The sequence below is a fragment of the Oreochromis niloticus genome, linkage group LG15 (genome assembly GCF_001858045.2).
Source record: "Oreochromis niloticus isolate F11D_XX linkage group LG15, O_niloticus_UMD_NMBU, whole genome shotgun sequence".
In the NCBI taxonomy this organism is placed as follows: Eukaryota; Metazoa; Chordata; class Actinopteri; order Cichliformes; family Cichlidae; genus Oreochromis; species Oreochromis niloticus.
The window spans coordinates 590,001-612,979 of record NC_031980.2 but is presented as its reverse complement, the minus strand read 5'-3'; the positions used below and the strand labels follow the sequence as shown (position 1 = coordinate 612,979).

The following is a 22,979-nucleotide window of genomic DNA, read 5'->3' as shown; positions in this document are numbered from 1 at the left end:
ATGATGAAATTAGTACCAGTTGGAATTTAAAAGTGCAAGAAGTCCACGTGTCAACTGGAGACAGGTGTTGCCAGCTTATCTACTGCACATTTTTAACAGACTTAAGCTCACTGTGGAGTGTTTGCTGTGGAGTGCATAACATACGGTAACAGTGAAAAGTCAAACTCTTGCCTGCTACAGTATCTCAGGAAGCTTTTATCCTACAGATTATTTTTAAAGTCTCTTTACATCAAAAAACAGCATGTTAACAGTGGACTCTACCCTTCACAGAGAAAACTAAACGAGACAGTAACACAGAAACCTCTTACTACATTTTTTTAATCGCCATAATTAATGTCGCTGGTTATTTTATCTTATACGTCCAAGAATATACAGTAATGCTATGTGCTCTTTTAGTGCTCTGAGCTAAATGCTAACAACAATATGCTAACAAAGGAGAAATCTAAGTCAGCTTAGAAGTGACAAAAACTGCAGTTTCTCTAACGGCTACTAGAGGGTGACTCCAAAAACAAGCCAGTCTCCATCACCCGTATGTGTGCTGATGTAAAAAGGACCCAACAGCACAAACATGGTGAAGAGGTCCAGTTCTAACAGAGGTTAGGCCTAACACAGAGGCTACAGCTGGCTGAGATTTTATTTTTGTGGAGTTATCTATATAAATGTAATAACATTTTGTTAAGTAGACTGGCCAAAAAGCTTTGCTTTAGTTTGGGTGCTAAACCAACTTGCTAGCCAAGCTAGGTAGCTGTAGCTGAAACTTAAGCATTAGACGCTCTTGTCCAAATATGGTCACATCTGGCACAAAAAGCCAACGTGGCAGTGGCCACACTGGACCTCCAGAATCCTGTAAAGTATAAAAGACTGATTTGTAAAGTTTAGCTCTGGAGGCTCAGGTTTACCATTTTCTCTGCCAACATCCTGGTACGTTTAAACCGGATGTGGCGACATGGGGCACCATGTAGCTGGCTTTCTTGGTTCAAGGCTTTAAACTTTTAGAGAAAAAGATTTTCAGTGTTTCATTTTGTTCTCTCTATAAACTCCACAAGACGCTCGGTTGAACTTTCCCTCCTCCGAGGTAAACTTTTATTAAACGCTTAATAAACAGTCATGAGTCTCTTCTTCTCACCTTCCGGTGTTACACTCTCTAGACTCCGGGCGGAGCACACAGGTAAAATGTCTGTGAAGGTTCTCAGTCATCCAGGTCATCGTAGTCAAAGGAGTTTGCGAAGAAAAGCGTCTGGACTTCTTTAAGTTGCTTGAAGACGTTTCACCTCTCATCCGAGAAGCTTCTTCAGTTCTAAGGTCAAATGGCCGAGAGTCCCAGATTTAAACCCAGTGGGAGTATCCCCCCCAAGGAGGGACAAAGGACCCCCTGGTGATCCTCTAATCACATGAGCCAAGGTGTGAAAGCGGGTGTGGGACCTAATCAGCCAGGGTTTCGGGTGTGCTCATTGTGAAACCTGTTTCCTAATCACAGTACTCGACTTGGTATCAGGTAGATAATCTATCTCCCAAAAGTTGGAGTAATAATCAACAGTTGTTAGGTAGTCCCTACCCTCAAAGTTGAATAAATCTGTCCCAACTTTGGTCCATGGTCTGGTGGTCGGCTCATGTGGTTTTAGTGTCTCTTTCTGTTGTTTCGCATCCACAGACCGACATATGTCACATGTAGCGACGTACTTTTTGATGTGGTCGTTCATACCGTGCCAGCAGACGCAGTCTCTAGCTCTCCTGAGGCACCCTTCTGTCTCGATGTGTGTTGAGTGAATTCGCTGTGTTATATCTGCCTGGAGTGCTTCTGGAATCACCACTCTCTCTCCCTTGAAGACCAATCCATCCTGTGTGCTCAGTCCATCCTGCAAAGATTGGAACTGGGTTATTTCAACAGGTACATCTTTCTTACAGGCCGGCCACCCCTTTTGTATTGTTTTTATCAGCGTTTGTAGTGTGTGGTCGGTTCTTGTCCCTGCTCGTATTCTGTCCATGCTTTCCGTTGAAACAGGTACATAATCCACCATGTTGACACATTCTGTCTCCAGCTCCGTCTGGCTTTTGATGCTGTCCTGCAGGTAGGCCCTACTCAGCATATCAGCGAGTAGCATGTCGCGGCCTGGAACATATGTTATGCTTATGTCATATTTTGCAGCCTTAATGACATCCTTTGCAGTCTCTTAGGTGCATGTAACAGTGGCTTTTTAATAATGTTCTCGAGTTGCTTGTGGTCTGATTGCACTCTCACAAGACGACCATATGTATATTGGTGGAATTTCTCCATCCCAAACACAGTAGCTAAACATTCCTTTTCAATTTGTGCATAACCTCTTTCAGTGAGCGTCAGTGCTCGACTTGAAAATGCCGCTGGTTTTCCATGTTGAGTCAGAGCTGCTCCCAGTCCCGTCTCGCTGGCATCACACTGCAGTGTCAGCTCTTCTTCATGGCTGTAATATTTCAAAACTGGGACTTGTGTTAGTTTTTCTTTCAGTCTTTTAAATGCATCTTCCTGCACGTCTGTCCACTCCCATAGGCTGTCTCTGTGTGTCAGTCGTCTGAGAGGCTCACAGTCATCTGACATGCTTGTAGAACTTTGATAAATAGTTGACCATTCCAACTAGTCTCTGCACCCCTTTTATGTCAGTTGGTGCTGGCAGCTCTGTGATGGCCCGTACCTTCTCTGGGTCAGCTCTCAGCCCCTCTGCTGGGAGTAGAAGTCCGATGTACGGTACTTCCTGTCTTCTAAGCTTGAGTTTTTCCACATTCAATTTGATGTTCCTCTCTCTGCATCATTCCAGGAAAAGTCTCAGGTTTCTGTCATGATCCATTTCTGCTAACTCAGTTGTCTCTCCTTTTCCAGTGATCAGGATGTCATCAGCAATGATGCATGTGCCTGGCAGGTTCTCTAACGCTTGCATCAGTTTGCGCTGAAAGACCTCTGGCACTGGGCTGATCCCCATCAGCATTCTCAGCCAACAAAAGCGACCAAATGTTGTGAGATGGCTTGACTCTTCTGTAAGCTTCACATGCCAAAAGCCATGTTTCACGTCACAAACTGTGAAAACTTTCGCTTCTGACACATCTGGCAAGATGTCATCTATTGTTGGTAACGGGAAATGACTCAAAGCTTTGTTGAGCGGTCTCGGGTCAATACATATCCTGGGTTTGCCATTTGGTTTCTGCACTGTCACCATCCCACTGATCCAATCAGTACTACATTCCACTGGTGCTATTATTTGCCTGTCTGCAAGGCTCATCAGTTCCCCTTTCAGTGGTTTCATCATCGACACTGGGACTCTGCGTTTTGGTAGTTTGACGGGCTGCACTGTTGGGTCGATTTCCAGCTCATATTCACCTTGCAAACATCCATCGCCTGTAAACACATCCTGAAACTCAGTCTTTATCTCTTCCAACAATCATCTGTTTTTCTCTGATGGAGCTGTTGTCACTGAGCTGTCCAATGCACAGATGTTATCATATTTAACTTGTATTAGCTTCATCGCTTCACTAGCTGTTCTCCCAAGTAGAGGCGTCTTACAATCCTCCGCTACCACTTGGAACTCGACTCTGTACTTTTTGTTGTTTCTTGGGTTTGTCAGCTTGACCTTACATTTTCCTAATGGACACAGCCTTGACTTATTGAACATCACAAGAACCTTGTCTGTGTGCTCCATTTTGATGTTCGGGTTCAACAGGTTGATGGGAATAACTTTGCAGGTTGCACCACAGTCAACTTGAAACGTGACCAGACTGTTGCCAATCATCACGCCTGCAAACAGCTGCTCTCGTTTTTTCATGCCTGATTCTTTGATCGGGTTCACTTCTACTGCAGTCTGTGTCAAAGCTGTGACAGTCATTATGTCCTCACAGGAATCCGAGTCCTGCTCCGTCACGTGTGGACCTTTTTTCCGTTTTCACTCTGTCGGCTTTTACTCCTGCATGCTATAGCAAAATGATTTTCTTTGCCACATTTTTTGCATTTTTTTTCCATATGCTGGGCATTTCGATTTGAGTCTTTCATGTGCTCTTCCACAAAATCTGCATGATATCTCTTTATCCAGTCTTTTTCTCTCTTTTTGTTTTATTGCATGCAGTTCTTCCACAGCCTGTCCTGCTATTGTTTTGTTGTATTCTCTTGAAATCTCCATTGCTCTACAAATATCTAGACATCTGTCTAATGTGAGGATCTCTTCTCTGAGCAACCTTTCCCTCCAACTGGAGCTGTTCGTGCCACAGACGATCCTGTCTCTGATCAGTGAGTCTTTTAATTGTCCAAAGTTGCAGGTGCTCGCCAGCATTCTCAGGTCCGTAACATATTTGTCAATATTTTCTCCAGGAGCCTGATTATGTGCAAAAAATCTGTATCTCTCGACAGTCTCATTAACTTTGGGATTACAGTGTTCATCTATTTTTCTCATCAGCTCACTTGCTGTTACTCTTGACTCAGCTCCGATCAGCGTTCCACAGAGCTCCCTGCCCCGTTCCCCGATCAGATAGTAAAACAGCTTCACTCTCGCCTTTTCCTCAGCAGAGCTAGTTCCGTGTAGAGTGTAAACTCTTCTTTCCATGTTTTCCACGCTCTAGACAGGTTCACTGAATCCATACTCCACTGTGCAGGTGGCTTCAATCCATCCATCGTAGCCGCCGCTGCGCTCTTCTCGTCAGCGTCTCACCTGTTGTCTCACCTGAGCCATTAGCACCTCCGAGGCTAACTAGCCTAGCTGGACGCGTCGATACCGTCCGCTCAGTCTGTTGTCATCAAAGCGCGGTGTGGATCACTCGAGACCCCGGTGCCGCCATGTTTCATCTTGTTCTCTCTATAAACTCCACAAGACGCTCGGTTGAACTTTCCCTCCTCCGAGGTAAACTTTTATTATACGCTTAATAAACAGTCATGAGTCTCTTCTTCTCACCTTCCGGTGTTACACTCTCTAGACTCCGGGCGGAGCACACAGGTAAAAGCAATTCCCATTGCTACATTCAGAAACATCAAATGAGAAAATAAATAAAATTCACAACTGGAAGTGAAGTAACAGGTCACGGTTGAGTATTGTAGGAATCACAACAACAGACGACATGGATGTGTCGTTGCTCCGTGTGTGGCTCTTTGTGCAGCCATTTCCCTCGCTGACATTCAGAAATGGTTTTGATTTCGTGAAGAAGACGTGCTCATGACCAGTGTTGGGCAAGTTACTTTGAAAAAGTAATTAATTATAGTTACTAGTTACTTCTTCAAACTGAGTTACAAGATTCTAAAAGTAATTAATTACTTGAAAAGTAACTATTGCGTTACTTTTAAAAAAAAGTTGAACCCTCTGGGGTCCAGGGTATAATCGGCCATTTTTCACTATTTTTGATGTTTCCTCTACATTTCACCATTGAAAACTTATTTGCTTTGCCTTGTTTGGTGTCATTGTTTTCAGCACAACCTCACATGTCTGAATTTACAGTCATGTTTTCATGTTGACATACTGTATTAACACAATTGATCTGAAATCAGACAAAAAACATAAAATCCAAGTAGAAAGGTTTTTTTACTGTAACAACCACAAACATGTTTAATGAATCATATTTCACAACTTTAAATACAAATATAAATTTCCAATTTTAAAATCCTATGCACAAGTTTTGCAAACAAAGTTATTTGCATCCATTTACCTTTTACCCTTTTTTTAAATAACCATTTCAAACTATTTACAGAACAATCAGCTGTTCTTCAATAAGATGCCACAAATTATTTGTGCCACTCCAAAAAAATCATTTCTGTCCACTATAAAGGAGAACATCCCAGCCTGATACCTGCAGGTCTGACAGCAGCAGGTGTATCACTGCTGTTTCTACCTGGAGACAGCAGTCGCCTCATTGTTCTGACACACAACACAAAACTATCCACAACACTACACACTAACTACACACTCCAAACACGCTAAACGTCACAAATCTCACATCTCAAAACTCTCTCTCTCTTTTTCTGCTCTCTCTCGCCGTCACTCCTAAAACTTCCCCCTCTTCCTAAACAACCAAATGACATGTTGCCATATCATTTTTTGATTGGTCGACATGGTGCATTTTTCCACCAACACGAACGGGCTGTTTTTTGGTTTGTTTTTTTATTTTCTGCTCATAAGCAGCGAGTGCTTGCTAGCGCTGTCCTTAGACAGTAAAGGTGGGAGCTGTGCCCGCGGGAGCGCGCAGCTGCTTAAATCTGTAGCGCCCAGATTACTTACAGCTACTTCCGTGCAGCTGATATAAGATGCGGTAAGGTGAACACAGCTTCAACCGTCTGTTGGAAAATAGTAACGCGACCGCAACGCATTTTCGTGTTAGTAACTGTAACGGCGTTGTAACGATAGAAATAGTAATGAGTTAGATTACTCGTTACTGAAAAAGCAACGCCGTTAGTAACGCCGTTACTTGTAACGCTGTTATTCCCATCACTGCTCATGACCCATCGAAGGACACCGCTGACTACCCCATTGTCGGCATGCAGTCTATTGACGTCACACTTTCGGATCGTCTCGGGACACTTGGAACCCTGGCTACCTGCCTGGTTCCAAGCATACTTGGTACCAGGTAGTACCATGTAACGGAAACCCAAAAAACCAAGTTGAATCAAGCCGAGCTGAGTAGGAACTAGTGGACAGGGCTGTAAGACTCATCTTCTGGGAACGTCCAACATCTCTACACATGCCAATCCAAAGAGATTATTTCCAGATATGTTGTTGTGCAGCCATACTGATAGACATAGCATCTTGATGCTACTTTGTCCCTCCAGGGGCCATGAAGCTTGACCTTTCTCTGACCCTAACGCTGTTTCTATCTTTCAAATTGACCCTGTCCTAGAGCCTGGACGCTCTCTGCCATCTGCCGCTGTGGCAGCCTTTCTCTGTGTGCTGAAAGTTGCTGATGAGCCTCTTCTTTTTTCCTTCCTCACATTTTGTTTCATTTCACAGGAATCTCTGGCGCTTTCATCGGTTTGTGTGGTTGCACTGAGAGGCGGCCTTTGAAAAATGTGACTGGACGACGTTTCTTTTCCTTTCCTGTGGTTTTAGATTAATTGCATCTTTCTTACAGAAGAAGCTTGCACAGGGATGTTCTTGGATAGACCGTGGAGCTGTGCGGCGTTCGCTGCAGGGGCCGTTGGACTCTTGGCCAAAGCTCTTTGGGGAGATTAACATTCCTGTGGGAAGGGGGGACCACTGCATCACTGCCATTATAAATAGGCAAGATTAGGCCATACACAACAAAACAAACAACAAGCCTTACTGTGGTAGAAACACACAACATGTGTGGATGAAGGCATTGTTCCTATAAACAGCTAGTATACACGCTGCTGTGTGTTTAGAGAAATGTGCATTCTGTGCTTTTCTGTCGCTCCCATTGTGCCCATTTCAGTTTTTATCTACTCCCACCGCTTCCTTCAAGTCTTTATCTAGACTTTGTGTGTGTGTGGCTGTGACTGGTGCATGTTTCTGATGCTTTGCAGCTGCCATGTTGACATTCTTGGTGTCTTGCCCTGCATTTCACATTTGTGCAGGTCAGAGGATTTTGTTTGCCTTAACTATTATGGGAGACCCCCAGTTGTTATTTCGCACTTTGGAGGAACCTTTAAAATGCCTCTTCTAGTGTGGTATGCTCTGCTGCACCGAAAGGCACCTCGGGGGAGGCGACTCTGGAGTGCATTTCTATGAAATTCTGGACTCGCCGACTGAGGTTATTTCTTTGAAGGGTTTATACCCCCCCAGGCCGTTTGTACTCACAATACAAGCTGGATTAATATGTCACACTGCTTTGTGTGCACAGCAAACATACAGTAGTACTAAGCAAACTCACACACAAAGTGTTCTTCATGTTGTCCAGACTTTACACAAACAGTAGGAGCCACTGTTTCCGAAACTTATCTAAGCCTCCAACAAAAAGTCTCCAATCTCTGAAGCTCACCTCGGGCAGAGAGACACGAAGGATAGAAATGAACGTGAGCCTGTTTGGGTCGAGCAGGAGCTCCCGGCTTTCATCGTTAGGAACGCTGTCGTCCAGAGTCAAGATGTCAAAAGCTAAATTTAGAGGAAATAACAGGCAATGGTGTGTTCACGGTCCAAATAAAGGTCATGTAAATATCCATTCCTGCTTGTTGTGGCCCTCATTCACTTACTGCAGCAAAAGTTCAATAATGTTGAGTTTTCAGTGCTGTCATGTTTATGATGGCTGACATCCTCCCAGGATTTCAGGACCGTGATCAAAGAATGAAAGCATTGCAAGGATGATGAATGTTATGTTTCATTTCTTTAATCCTGCTGAGTTTAGCCACAGTGGTCGAATCTTTCTGCTAACACTGAGCAAAAAAATAAAGCACAGAGCTCCCTGCCAACCCTCTTACCAGTATTTACAAAAATCAGGAGTTATTTTGCTACTTTTCAAAGAATAGAAACGACTCAACACGAAACCCGTTCAAGGTATTTTAAAGATATATGACAGGACCCTGCTTTAAATAATAATCTCCGTCAAACATTGTTTTTCCCCCCAAAAGTTCTGATTTTCAAAAGATGTATAATCAATCGGTGTGATCCACCTGATGTTTCACTATGATGGCTGATGGAGCCTTTAATGGAACCCATCCATCCAACTCAGGGGGGGCGGAGCTTATCCCAGCAGCCTTATGGAGAGAGGGAGGGTACACTGTGGGGAGGGCGCCACTCCACTGAATCAGCAGTTAACCCCACTAAGTGCATGTCTTTGTACTATTGCCTGAAACTCAAGTATCCGGAGCGAATCCACGCAGACACAGAGCGAACATGTCAACTCTGCTCCATCGAAGGCTTTTGCCTTATTTTCAGCCATGTTGAATGTTTATGGGGTAGATTGTTATATAAAGCACTGCTAAGGTTTCAAGATTTCTCCAAATTAATGTTTCTTTTCTACAGGAGTTGGTCATCTGCTCCCAGAGTTGTAGTTTAATCTTTAATCATTTCTCGGGAGTTTGCTCGTTTCAGTTTAGCTGTTTGAAAATGTTTGACTTTAGTTTTTCGCAGTGTCAGCGTTAGTTTTAGTCTTTTTCATCATTAAGATATAATTGGTTTGAGTTTGGGAGGAGACACAAACACAGCCTCAGGAGGTCAAAGCCAGTGCCCTCGTTGTGCCAGTCCCAAGCCCGGAAAAAAATGGGAGGGTTTTCTCAGGAAGGGCATCCGGTGTAGAAGTGCCAGATCAAACAGGCAGATTCATCCGCTGTGGCCGGTTTAGATTTGTGGCGACCTCCGGGGACAGCAGGGTGCAGTCAGAGTAAGTAGTTTGGCAGGGGCAAGGCTGAACAAGTTGGGAATGGTATTACAACATCCATTCCCAGTTAAGAGTAAGAAATCAGTTTGGATTTGGGAGATACTTTCCTGATAAAGCTCATAGTTAAGTCTGAATTAGGTGACCCTGAACCTCCCCTTAGGCTCAGGCTGCCGGGCTGCACACTTTTTACTCTCCTTATAAGTAACGACATGCAAGCTTTTGTCTGATTATTGGGGCAGTTTCTTTCTAATATGGTTGCATCTTTACTTTATAATATAAAGCACCTTGAGCCACGACCTTCATCTTCTAACAGATGCAGCAGATGTATATTTCTTTGCTTGCTTCAGATAGAAGAGAAGCGGAGAGGCTGGATAAAGCTCTGCACTGAGATAGCATTTGATGAGCACAACTGCCATCTTTATTTAATGATGGCTGAGAAAAGTCCCATGAGAGTGAACAAAGCTGCAGCCCAGAACAACAAAACTGAATACCAAAAACTGTTGATAAGTCTGTTTAATCTCCAGAGACAGCTTAAAGTTTACTGTGAGTTTGTCACTGCAGCCCACGCCTTCCACATTACACGCAGTTTTCTTAACATACAAATACTGACCACAGCAGCTTTATAATGGACCCTACCGCAATGCATGTGCAGATTCATGTTTGGACTTAAAAAACATGCAAAATCTGATCGCTTGCACAGAAACACGGGCACGCCTCCGTTTATTTTTTTAAACGTGATGTCTCGTGTGGAAATAAATAGCCAGAGCTGGCTGTGATATCTGTTCTGCTGTGTTTTTAGCTGGTGTTCCAGTGATGCCGGGTGGGGCGCAGGGGAAACAATTTCTCTGTCATTATAGTCATTACCCCCGGCCCTTATCATCACGGATGTTAGTCTAAGAAGTCTGCGTTAACACAGGCCTTGTGAAGATGGGATAGTATTATCCTTCATGAGGGTGAGGATGCTTCCCATTGGCTCAGTCAGAGAAGTTCAGTTTGCTGAACTCTGTGTTCATTCATTTTATTTATTTATTCCCTCGATGGCAGTGCGTGGCACTCTCTTATTGTCCCAGCTTAGCAGAAAGCAGGAGATTATTAGTGCAGTGCAAATGGAAAACTGATGCAGGGTTTAAGCTATCAATTTACTCCAAAGTGCCACGTGGCGCTACAGAAGCAATAATCAGGCATATTCTACAAAGGAACTTTTGTGTTCTTCACCTTTACGCGTCTACGGGAGTTTTTGTTTACGATTTTTTGTACGCTACCTAAGCGACCAATGATGGCGCAGCACACAAATGACAGGAGGACTTTTAGTGTGTCCTACAAGATGAAGCCGGCCTCCTCTGTGGGCTTTGTTTCAAGAAGTCGCGCTCATAATCAAAACGGCGAGGGAGTTGCAGCAGGATGTTTATGGGGATGTGAGGTAGAATGATTTAGGAACCGCAGGGTTTACACACCACAGACGCTCACTATACATCCACACGTATTCACACTCAGCCCCACATATAAACACATGCATGCCCCTCTGCAAAGATCCTCATAATCCAGTGAAGCCAAAAACCGCCGCCAAGTTTAACTCCACCAACACCACTTTTATGTTCAGTAAAATATCTTAACAAGTGCTGTTTCGTTTTGTTGTGCTCGGTGGCTGCGCTGTAAAACGTGCCTTTCCCACACTGTGAGCAGGGGAAGCCAGGCGGGGAGGAAAGGGCAGACAGACAGGAAGCTAGAGAGGAAGAGTCCATCAATTCAGTGTCCATCTGCCAAAATGTAACCTTGATCCTACACCTGAACCGTGTCCAGCATTAATCACCCGCACAGGGTCAACGCACTCGAGCGCAGCTGTAAATAAAAACAACAGATTTGCACAATTTCTCGATTTATGTGCGCCTCACATGCTGCCTAATGGCTACCATGTGTTTGCAGGAATCGCACGCATCCCTGCCGCTGTGCGCGACATCCCTCCCGTGGGAAAACCACCTAAGCCTCACTCCTGTTTGAAACTAAGTAGTCTTTATTATCTGCTCGTCCGTTTGGGTGCAGCCTGATTTGAACTTTCTCTCTGAGGCTGCTACTCCGGGAAAGCATTCGCCTCAACTCCCAGCTGCTCGATTCTGGTACAATAACAGCTTGTTCTGACATTTACACTGTGCTCCACAGACTGTGCTTTGTACTGGCAATGAAAGCTTGAACCTTTGAATTAGAAAAACACTATAGGACCCCTTGTCTTAACATGTTAATAGTGCTTCTTCCTAAATTGGAGGAGAAGCAGAAGTGACCCCCGTGGGACCAAATCAGAAGGTCAGAAGAGACGTGAGCGTTCCTGCTATTATTCTATTCTCAGACCATCCGCAGTCCTCCGCTATATCCAACTCCTAAAAATATTTACATCCTAAATCAGAGTCAGGTAGGTCTTTCCCAGGAAAAAAGAAAAAAATTCCCACGGGAGGTCATGTGTTTTATGTTTCCAGAAGCAACAACAGTGGTCCACATGGTGTAATTAAAAGAATACGTCACAGTATTGATAGTTATTATGGCTACAGTAGCTGAAAAAAGAGAAGTAAAAGAAAATAAAAAAGGAGAAGGTAAACAAGATAATGTCATGCAATATTCCAGATTCATGCCTCGCTACTCCACAGAGATGATCGCCTTACAGAGGCGTCACACATTAACCCAACATAAAACTCTGAAATGTCCAAACTCGACACCGAAGCAGCCCACACTCAAGCCCGTACAAGGGAAAGTCCAGCTGTGAGAATTTGGGGTCTTATGGGGCCAAACGTGTGCTTGACTGCACTCGGTCCAACCTGACCGCTCAGCGATTCCCTCGAGAACGCCGGACTGGAAGCAGCAGCTGGACCTTTAATGAGAGCTTAAAAAAAAACAAGCTAAAGGCTTAAGTGAAGAAAGTGCTCTTTTGTGGAAGAGAGAGGAGAAAAACACACACGTTTAGCTCTTTCTTGCTTGTGTTTGTAGGAGCGCACCTCCACCTCCACCTCCACCACCCGTCGCCTCCAGCAGCACGTTCAGCTGCAGGAGTTTAACAGTGAAACTCCATCCAAAGCAAACAGCACTCTGCCTCTGTTTCGCTCTAGATTCCTACTACTTGGAGTTTTTGTTTTCTAAAAGGTGCTCTTTGTCCCCGCTGACGTGTTTTATCTGGCGAGGCACGTGGGAGTGCCCCTTACTTAAAGCTAGGCCCAGGAGGCCTGTTTGGCTGGAGCAGATACAACCACGTGAATATATTACGCTGACAGTTGGGAGCAAATTGGTTATTAGTCCTCGCAGACCTTTTTCCAGCACCCCACACCTCCACTCCTGCAAAATTTCCCTTGAAGGAGAGCTTTTAGCCAGATAACTACTGCATGTACCTCACAGTTGCAACAACTTATCGCTTTATTCGCAGCTCCTCGCTGCACAGATGAGCACACAGAGCCCATTTCAATTTGAAAATAATAAAAGGCTGTCTGGAATTTGGTGCTAAAAATAGGTTTTTATATGCTATACTAAGACAAGCTCAGTGTTTTTTCCTTCTCCACCTAAACGGCAAGCCTAGAGGTGATCCCAGCCCACGCATGTCGGCATACAAAGCCAGACATTCATACGTCCGTCCGCCGTCCTTGACGCCCACAGCTCTGACAGCATAGAAAAGGCAGCGGCCAACGGGATGGAGAGAAACGTAGAGCAGATATTTCATGGAAAGGAAAAACACCGAGTCTGCTGAATGAATGTTTTTAGCATTGAATTCAGAGGAGCAGTGTTTCAAAGCTGACTGCTTCTAATTATCGAGAAAAGCAAAGGTGGAACTGCACAGTAGCACAGTACATCCCATAGAAGAAAAGGGTTGTTCATACCATAGAAAGAAATACTGTCTGAGGGGTTGGGACAGATATTTATGCTTTTTAGCATCTACTCGTACAGTTTGAAGGCACAGTCTGCTTTTAAACCTCCATGTCTTCAGATTTTAAACTGAATACTTGACAGCGGCTGTAAAGGGAACTGATCAAACAGCTAGCTTGGTTTATAGGCGTGTTACTCCATACATATTTAACCTTCACAAGAATTTGAAACGATCTCTGTGAAGCTCTGTGGATGGGTCTGAATTCTGCACATGAAGAAAGACCAGGACTTGGAGTCACTGGCAGACCGAACAGCAGAGGGGATTGAAGTTCTTGCTATCACCGTGTTTCTTGATCATTGTTTTGCTCTTTTATAAGATTTAATTTTCTGTTCTGTGACGTGTCGTGGACTCGATGCCTGAAATAATACGAGGTGGAACGTGGAACTAGCAGCAGGTTTCACAGAAAACCCGAAACATTGATGTGACTTGTTTGTAAGGCCTCAGCTGAAAAAATAGCAGCTTTTTCCTTTAATGAGCATCAAGAACTTTGGCCGTGGGTGTGGGAAGGCAGGGCTCACTGATCTGTGGACACAGTTTATCTCTGAGACCTGGCAGACAGAGAGGTTTGACTTAGGACTGTTCTCATGCCACGCCATGACATCACTGCATCCGAAGCATTAAATACCGGGCACTACAGATACATTTCTCTAATGGTGTTAAAATGAAAGTCTAAAAACGTGTAGCTAACAGTTTGAAAACACTGTAAATCGTTCTTTTGACAATCCATAATGAGTTTTGGCTGTTTCTCCTCTGTGCCTTCATGCTCTAGTTTGTCAGTCATTTTAAAAGCACCTCTGTTATCTTCATGCTTCGCTGGACTGTGGGAAACATCCACAGTGAGTCAGCACCTGCTGTTATGGCGAAGCATTCCTTTGCCATTGCTTTATTTCTTCTGTTTTAATTTAGAGCTGTACTTTGGGAATCTCCCTTTCACGAGGGGCAGCTGATGCATGTCTGCCGAGGTTGTGGGGTCTTTCAGTGTGGCTGTAGGTGTATGAAAGCATGAATGTGTGGGAGATGGCGCATGATGGTATATGTCCAAGTGTGCAAAGCTTTCTAAAAACATCTTGTTGTAAATTATTACCCATGAAAAAGCCATCAAATAACTAAACCCAGTCTGTGGAGCAGGGACATGTGCACTGAGCGTGCTATCAGTTACATTAGCATTAACACTGTTACTGTTGTCCAAGGGGCCCGGCACAGTGGACACGCGGCCTAGCACCAGGTGGCTAACGGCTGACTGTTTGGAATCCCGCTAACCTGTTTACTCGACCTCGGCCTGCTATTAATTTGTCACTGTGTTCAGGAGGGTTGTTTACAGAGGAATTTAACCTACACCATAGCACATTAACTTCTGCCACCAGTGTTGATACTAAAAATGGTTTTAAATTGGCAGCAGCTTAGTGAACGGCATTCCAATTTTTTTTTCTGGATACTTGGGCTGGAGCTGGAATAACAGTCATCCTCGGACTATTTAGGGATGCACTGGCTGCTGGCTTCAACTCACCCGAGTTTCTTTTAGTTGTTGTTCTGTGTTAGTTATTGAATATTCACAATTTACATATAAGAAGAAGAGTTTAAACGTTCATAGCTGATCTCTTATCTGTCAGTTACACAACACGTAAGAACGCCGTAGGGTTGTTTGATGTCATTTTGATGCATGTGGCTAAAAGTGTTTCGGGTTTCGTGTTATTTTGCTTCTTAAACTTCCATACGTCTGTCCCCTCACCAGAATCTCTGCACCTCTTGCAGTATCAGTCAGATTTTAGTGAAATAAGATTAATTTGTCCTCGATGTGACTGTTTGCTCGAGTGAGACAGAACTCGTGAAGGACAGGGAGGGATTTGGAAAGGATAAGCTGCTCGAAGCAGAGGTGGTGAAGGTGAATGAGTTTAGATTAGTGCTGTCAGTGTTAATCTCGTTAAAATGATGTTAACGCCATAACCGCATTAACGTGGCAAATCTCTGTTAGTGAGTAATCGCGGATCGCCCCATGCGTGGGGCTGCACGGTGTCAACGGTGTCATTAATGTTAGCTCGTTAACGCATTAGCACTGTCCGGCCAGCCCTACGCACGGGGCGATCCGCAACAGCACTAGTTTAGATATGTGGCGCCAACCATCCAAATCAATGGACACTGCACAACAGTGCAGGTAGGGTAAAGCGGGTGTCATGGGTCACATGTCACCGAAGGAGAGCAGGAAGAGTGACAATGGCAGTGAGACCTGCTACGATGGTCTGGAGTCGGTGGCACTGACAAAAAGAAAGGAGACAGAGATGTCCGCGTGCTACAAGCCTCTATAAAAGCAAAAATCGAGGTGGCAGAGTTCAAGATGTGGGAGTTACCAGGATGGACAGGATTAGGAGTGAGTACATCAGAGGGACTGTTCAGGTTGAGCGGTTTCAAGAGTAAAGCTGAGATGGTTTGGACGTGCAGCAGAGAGACCGTGTTCCAACTAAGCTGGATCAACTTTTGCTTCTTGGTCTCCACCAACTCCGCAAAAGTATCCTCTATGTTGGCAAGCAAGTTGCTGCTTAGCTACTGAAGCCAGTGTGAAAGGCTCAAAAACCAAAAGCTACTGAAAACAGAATCAGTCCTCACAGAGTTCCCAACTAGGCTAAATATGAAGGCAGAGGATAAAAAGCCACCCCACTGAGCTGAAGACACTAAAGAGCTTTAAGATATTAGGTGGATCTTTTTCAGTTCTTGGTCACTTGCTGCACTCTTACTGTCTTGAGGTGCCTTCTGTTGTGATTTGATGCTATATAAATAAAACTGAATTGAACTCAGGATCATAAGCAGCTTGTGTCAGAAGCTGATATGTTTAAGCTGCATGTAGATGCAGGCGCCAACCCAGTCACCTCACCCAGCTTTGTCTTTGTCACTGTATGTGTTATGTCTACATTATGTCTTCATAAAAAGTCTCTGATGATGTTACAGCTGTGGGCAGTGTTACTCCTGTGCAGCGTCTCTGATGATACGTGGTCTTCAGAGTGGGACTTTATGACACTGCAGGGGCTCATTATGAAAGGCTAATGTCAAACACCTGTCGCTGCTGCTGCCGCTGTCAGACGGCCCGTCGTTGTGTTGCCTTCGGGGGGTTGCACACAGACGTGTGGATTCCAGCTCAATATTTATCTACGTGAGTTCCACTGAGTCACATAATGATCACAGCCAGGAAGCCGTGGAGGAGCACAGCTGTCGACGACTGTTGTTTCAGGTGATACCAAAACAGCTCAGACAGAGATAAGAGCCCTATTAGCCAAATCAGGGATACCACAATTAGACTTAAACATAATTAACCACTTAACATCCACCAGGTCACAGGAGGCCCTGTTTAGGGTTATTGTTGGGTTTATGTTAGATAAATAGGAAGACTATAAAAAACTGCATGGTGTTACCTTTCCAATAACTTCTCCTATTACGTTTCTTTCATCACCTCATGACCAGCCGTGGCAGCAGAATGGCTTCAGTTAATGAGTCAATCGATCCCTTTGGTGGGCTTAATGTTATACTGAAGTGCAAATAATAATAAAGTGATCAAGATTCTCAGTCAGGAGAAGAACAGAGCGGAGATTGTTGCAACATCTGCAGTGATGTGGACACTCTGCATGTATATTGTGGTTAAAAGATCTACAGTAAATGTGAATGCAACGAAATCAGTTTACAGGTTGATCCTTATTCCTACCCCTCATCATGGCCATGAGCCGTGGGTAGTGACGAAGATGGATGGATGGATGGATGGATGATTGGATTGATGGATGGATGGATGGATGGATGGATGGATGGATGGATGGTTGGATGGATGGATGGATGGATGGATGGATGGATGCATGGATGGATGGATGATTGGATGGAGGGATGGAGGTTTGGATGGATGGATGCATGGATGGATGGATGATTGGATGGAGGGATGGAGGTTTGGATGGATGGATGCATGGATGGATGGATGATTGGATGGATGGATGGATTGATGGATGGATGATTGGATGGAGGGATGGAGGTTTGGATGGATGGATGGATGGATGGATGATTGGATGGATGGATGGATGGATGGATGGATTGATGGATGGATGATTGGATGCATGGATAGATGGATGGTCAGGATTCAGCCTCAGTAGGGTCCATGCTGTGCTGAAAAGCAGAGTCCTGCTGAGCTCAGATCAGTAGTCGGAGGACGCTGAGTGTGGAGGTCGGCGGCAGCACTGTACGCTGTCCGTTACATTTAGACCCTGAGACTAAATGGAAGTAGACAGAAGTTAATTTAACACACACACACCAACAGTAACCTCATAAAGCACAGCTTCCCTGAGTAATAGACCCGACAGACACCATAACACACTTCAAATACACACACACACTTCACACTCTGCCCTGCTAAGCCTCTGCTCAATAAAAACCCAGTGCTGGAGCACGCTCCCTGTAGTGCAGTATAATCATTCCTCCAAGCTGCCACTGTGACAGTTTGAAAAACTGCTGTATTCCTGTCTGGGGGGGGGGGGGGGCTGTGGTCACCTGATAGTTATGATGGGTGTCAGGTGAAAACCTCAGACCTCCAATAGTCTTTTTGTTTTCAACGTCTAACAAAAGGAGCTTTGTACCAGATGTGATTCATTCTTGTAAAATAAAACCTGAATGAAATGTGTTTGTTTTGCCTAACACAGTACTGTTACACACACATCACTAAGAGGTTAAAGTGGATATGCTACAACCACAGCAGCCCTGCTCTGTCTGTTTGCAACACTTTCTAGATCAGTACCTGTCAAGCTGAGCTCTGAAGTGAAATACAGGGACGCTATCATAATAATGATAATAACAGTGTAAATGTGGCAGTGATTCAGATACTGCTGGCATCACAGATACACAAGGTTGGCATCTATGTCTTGACACACTACCTGTAGTTATATTAGACACACACAGACCCACTCAAGCAGTTGTGATGAGTCCACGTCGATTACTCACCTGGAAAAATCTGCCTGTGAGTTAAACTTCTGAGGTCTTTATGAAAAGGCGTGTTGTCCGGATCTGTTGTCTGACTGTGCTTTTTCAAATGTTGCATCTTTAATGCTAAGAAGTCAGCTTTGTGCCTGTTTGTGATGCACAAAGCTGAATCATGTGATGGCTTTGGCACTACTTGAGAATGAGCTGAATCATGACCTGACTGGATCATATACTGGGCAAGAGACTCTAACAATAATGTAAAAACCTCACTGACTCCTCTTAACGCCTTTTTTCACAAATCCCTCTCTATTTTAATTGGTAGCATGCTAGCATTAGCCATGGCAGACCAGTGATAGAAAGAAACTGTCAGTTGACTTCAGCTCACAGTGTGAAATCTTCTTGTAGAGAGAAAACAAGAGCTTACAAAATCAGTTACATCGTCGGGAGATGAAGTTTTATTAAAAAATGTTTTTTTTTATTTAATCAGACAAATTATATTTTATTATCTCAGATGGTGACTTGAAGAAAACTTCATCACAGATACCAACTTTATCGTCCATTAAATTGTGTACATTAAAGATGACGCGTTAAAGAAACGCAGACAGGAAACGTGACATCACATTGACGGGGGATGATGGAAAAAAGAAAATCAAAAGAATTATATTTTATAATAAATCCTTTTGAAAAGCATATAGATCTTAATAATCGCTGCATATGTGACGATGTTCGTGGAAAGTTTCACTCAGACAGACATTGCTGTCCATTTTAATATTACATCTTTCTTATACGTGTGACAGGGGATTTCTAAGAATCACCCCGCAGTTCTTCAGCTGAGACACCTGAGTTAGAAAACACAAACACTGCAGCTGTCTTTACTCGCGAGGACGGTCACAGAGCGCTCGTACCAGGAGACACAGACTCGCGCTTTGTCACCGTCTGCGTCCTTTATTTATACAAGCTTATGTGTGTACAAAGTCACTCAGAGCTACGTGTTTTTCCCTTTTCTACATCTGTATGTTCTCGTAAAACAGGAAGTGGTTAGTAGCTGAATAAGTTCATCATCACAAGAGTTATTAGGTGAAAAGTCACATAGACATGTGGTTTACTTAGTGATCCAAAAAAGAGCACATTTCATGTAGCTGATCACATTATGTACAATTTTCTTTTAACAACGTGTATCAGTCTTCACCTTTTATAAATCATGTGCTTATTTTTCTTAAACTAAATCCATATAAAGCTGTCCGTGGTGTTTTAAGTATACACACACACACTCCTGTGCTGCTCCCGTCTTAATTGATTGTCCATCTTGAAACATTTAAGCGGCTGGTGAAAGGAGGCAGCGAGTAAAAAGGAAATGATCAGGCTTTAAAAACAGAAGCAGCGAGGCGCAGACGATAAGCCTCGACAGAGTTTAGGGAAGCAGCTGCAGTGAGCTTTGAGAGTGATTGGAACCAGACCTGACCCAAACACTTTTTAGTGTTTTTCTCCTTGGACCAGATGGACGGGCTTATCAGGCCAACTGAGATTATATCACGTAAATGAGCAATTAAATCATTTCAAATTGTTTCTTTAGCATTGAGCCAAACACTGTTATTGATATTACAAAGTATTTATGAGCACATAAAAATCTGAAACAGCTATTGAATGTCTTGGGCCCTGAGATGCTGAATAGCTTCACAGAAACACGAGGCTCCATCTGAAGGTCAGCTAACCAGGCTTGGTCTCTGACACGTGTCTGAGTCGGGGGGGGGCATTAGGTCAGGGTACCCATCCATCCATCTCTCCTCCACCTTTTCATCTGTATGAGACCTGCTTCAGCTTGCAGCAGCCCTCCTGCACACAGTGGCACTGTCACAGTCTTTCATGTGCGACAGGGAGGCATACTTTATGTTCCCACCTGCCCCTGCAGACCCTCCTGCAGGGGGCAGGAGGGAAGAAGAGATCTGGGAAGAAGAGAAAGAGGCTTCAGCATGAGGCCCTGCCTGGACAAGCACCAGTGAGGAAACATCAGACATCACCTGCAAAGGTAAGACAAGTTTAAAGACACACTCCAGAGGTTTGGAGTGCCAAAGTGGGGTCATACCTTTTAAATGTAATATTATCGTGCTCTTTAAACGTGGTTCATATGTGGTGGTTTATACGCTTTCAAATGTCATTATATCGCTGACATATTCCAGTCATAAAAGTATATAATGCCTCAAGATATTCAGCTTTGGATAGAAATCAGATTTCCATGTAAATGTACCGTAAATTTAAAATGTAATATTTCGTTTGCACAGACACATCGTATTTTTCAGCCACACTGTAAAACGTCAGCTCTCTCCGTGGACGTGTGGCCGTGCTGTGGTGACCCAAGCTGCTGTTTTATAATTGGCTGTAGTAAGCTGTGATCTCCAGCTGTGGTGGCGCGCTCCACACTTGTTTCCTTCTCCTTCCTTCTTTGACTGTTTAGTCTGGGAAATCATTTTTTCAGGGGAGCCACTGGACACTGGCGGCAATGCAAAGCCTTTGGGTGGTGATGTGTTCAACCAGCTCACAGCAGAGAAGGTAAGAAAGGTACGACAGGCCACCCTATCATCAGTCGATCAGTATTCTTTCAGCTCTCATTAGAAATCACTTGTTGTTGTTTTTACTCTGTGTTCATGTCATTTCGAGTGCCTGATATATTTGCACCAAAAAAACTAAACATGGTTTAGTTTAAAATTGACCTCCGGCACACCAGTAACCCGACTGCTGTTCACCTCAACCTTAGTGTACGTGAACTGCTTTTTTCCATTTTTCACTCTTATTATGTGAGCAGCAAACTGAACATCCGTGGATTTTAGCACATCAGTTATGTACAGACTCACTGACTCGGGTGAAACTTCTTTTCGTTTTAGCTCTGTTTTGGCCTCCACCTCAGTAGGTCAAAGTTTCTGGATCACTCTGTTATCAGTCGTGATACTACAAATAACAGCACTTACATTATGCTGTTATTTAGAGGTGTTATTTCAGTGCTGTACCTTTTTGTGTGTGAGGGGAGCGCTATAAGAGTTACCAACTGCTGCTAAGAAAACACTGAACACACGAGGAATGCAGCAAATCATAAGATCACTGAGTGCTCCTTCAAAGCAGTGATATATGGGAAGCAGCTCTGCGAGGTGTAGAGCGATCAAAGGCGTGGCAGAGGTCTGACCTTAGTTTATGGCAGTGTGGCCGTCAGCCGACAGGCCTCGAGATCAGACAGGAGGAATTCACTTCTCCCTGTTTGCCCCTGAGAGCTGAACTAATCCAACCCAGTTTCTGCAAATTGTGGAGACTTGTGATCCTCAGAAGGTTTTCTGTTATCACTGACGCCTGTAAATTGCTTCTTCCTGTCCTCGTGTACGATCATTACGGTCTTTTCAAAAGATGCCAGTGCGTCATGTCTAGCTTTGTGCCTCGGGGAGGAAAGATTTTCTATTCCTGGAAGATCAGCTACATGTGACCCTGTTTGTCTACTTATTTGACCTCTTTAATGCACTCTATGCACATATATATATGTATATCTCCCTCACAGGTGCCAAACACATAGTGGAAGAGATTTGAACCAACACTGTGAAACAACATCTCACATGTTCGTGTACCACGACGTTACAGGTCAGCGTGTCACATGTTGCCACGAGCTATAGAAGCTTGATTGATTCAAACCACATGTTGTGAAATAATGAGTCCATGCAAGAAAAACAAGTACAGGTTGATTTTGGCAGGAGAAATAGTGTATAGAATTTTTACACAATTAGAGGGGCACGACTCAATTGGTGGAAATATGATTACATCTAAAAATAAAATGCAGACTCCTGACTGAGATGGTGGAGCTGTTTCTCAGACTGAACTCTAGTTGTTGGGCAGAAAAATCCAAAAGTAGCCGTTGACACCTTATTGTAGATTAGCAGCATTTCCTGGCAGCCAACATCTGAATGCAGAATAAGAACAAGAACAGATATTTATACGTGCAACACACAGGCCCACAGCCGGGAGGCTAACAGCACCCAGGCTACTTTTTGTTAAATGGGCCTCGGCAGCAGAGATGGCAAGTAACGCGTTACTGTAATCTGATTACTTTTTTCAAGTAACGAGTAATGTAAGGGATTACTATTGCAAAAATGGTAATTAGATTACCGTTACTTTCACGTAGGAACGCTGCGTTACTGCGTTACTAAAACCATGATTTTTTGCAAGAATGTCTCATGACAGTGACGTAAGTGAGTGCGACGTTCGTGACAACAGCTGTCTGCAGATCAACAATGGATAATATATCAGCTGTGTCCCAAAACGTCGGCTGCATCCTCCTGAGGCCGCATTTGAAGGCCGATTACGTCACAGCCAAGCGACGAAGGCTGTCCCAATTCGTCGAGTCCTTCAAATGTAGCCGACAAATGCGTCCTTCATTTCCCCGAATTTGAAGGATGGGTCGGGTGTGTCCTTCGTGGCCCACCATATCCCAGAATTCATAGCGCGGTCCAGCCAAATTTCAGCTGCCAACAATGGCGGCCTACTAAGTTTTAAAATTAGTCTTATTAATCTTTCTGGGTCACAAAATAAACTTTTAACATATTTTCAGGCGAGAAAGTGGCTGTGTAAATTTCAAATATCTGCTTGGTTTATCAAGACATCGCATATTTGCAAAAGTGCGCCGACGTTTTCGGAGACGTCTGTTACCCACCCGCTCGATAGCAAACCGGGGGGTTCAATGGTCGCTCAAGCCGGCGAGAGCAGCGGACTCCCGGCTTCATCGTTTTCAGACCCCCGCTCTTTCGCTACTCAGGTTAAACATGATATAAGTCACTCGGATAACTTAAAAATGTAATTGTTTGCCTTATTTCAGTGTTTTATTTGTTCGTGAGTAAATCGG

At 44.0% G+C, this 22,979-nt stretch overlaps 1 protein-coding gene across 1 annotated transcript; it reads right to left on the bottom strand.

The window, feature by feature from the left end:
- Positions 1 to 1,448: 1,448 nt before the first annotated feature.
- Positions 1,449 to 8,829, bottom strand: LOC112842444 (uncharacterized protein K02A2.6-like). The gene is made up of 3 exons (XM_025899040.1): positions 8,784 to 8,829; positions 7,933 to 8,045; positions 1,449 to 1,856 (listed from the first exon to the last, which is right to left on the bottom strand). The coding sequence occupies exons 1-3, from the start codon at positions 8,827 to 8,829 to the stop codon at positions 1,449 to 1,451; spliced, it is 567 nt and encodes a 188-aa protein (XP_025754825.1).
- Between the last annotated feature and the right edge of the window lie 14,150 nt (positions 8,830 to 22,979).

Excerpts from the sequence above, each read along its gene's own strand:
- LOC112842444 (XM_025899040.1), bottom strand. The coding sequence starts at position 8,829 with ATGGCTGAAAATAAGGCAAAAGCCTTCGATGGAGCAGAGTTGACAT. Across the intron at positions 8,046-8,783 it reads CGATGGAGCAGAGTTGACAT|CTTTTGACATCTTGACTCTG; the intron begins GTTCGCTCTGTG and ends CTCTAAATTTAG. Across the intron at positions 1,857-7,932 it reads TTCGTGTCTCTCTGCCCGAG|GATGGACTGAGCACACAGGA; the intron begins GTGAGCTTCAGA and ends CAATCTTTGCAG.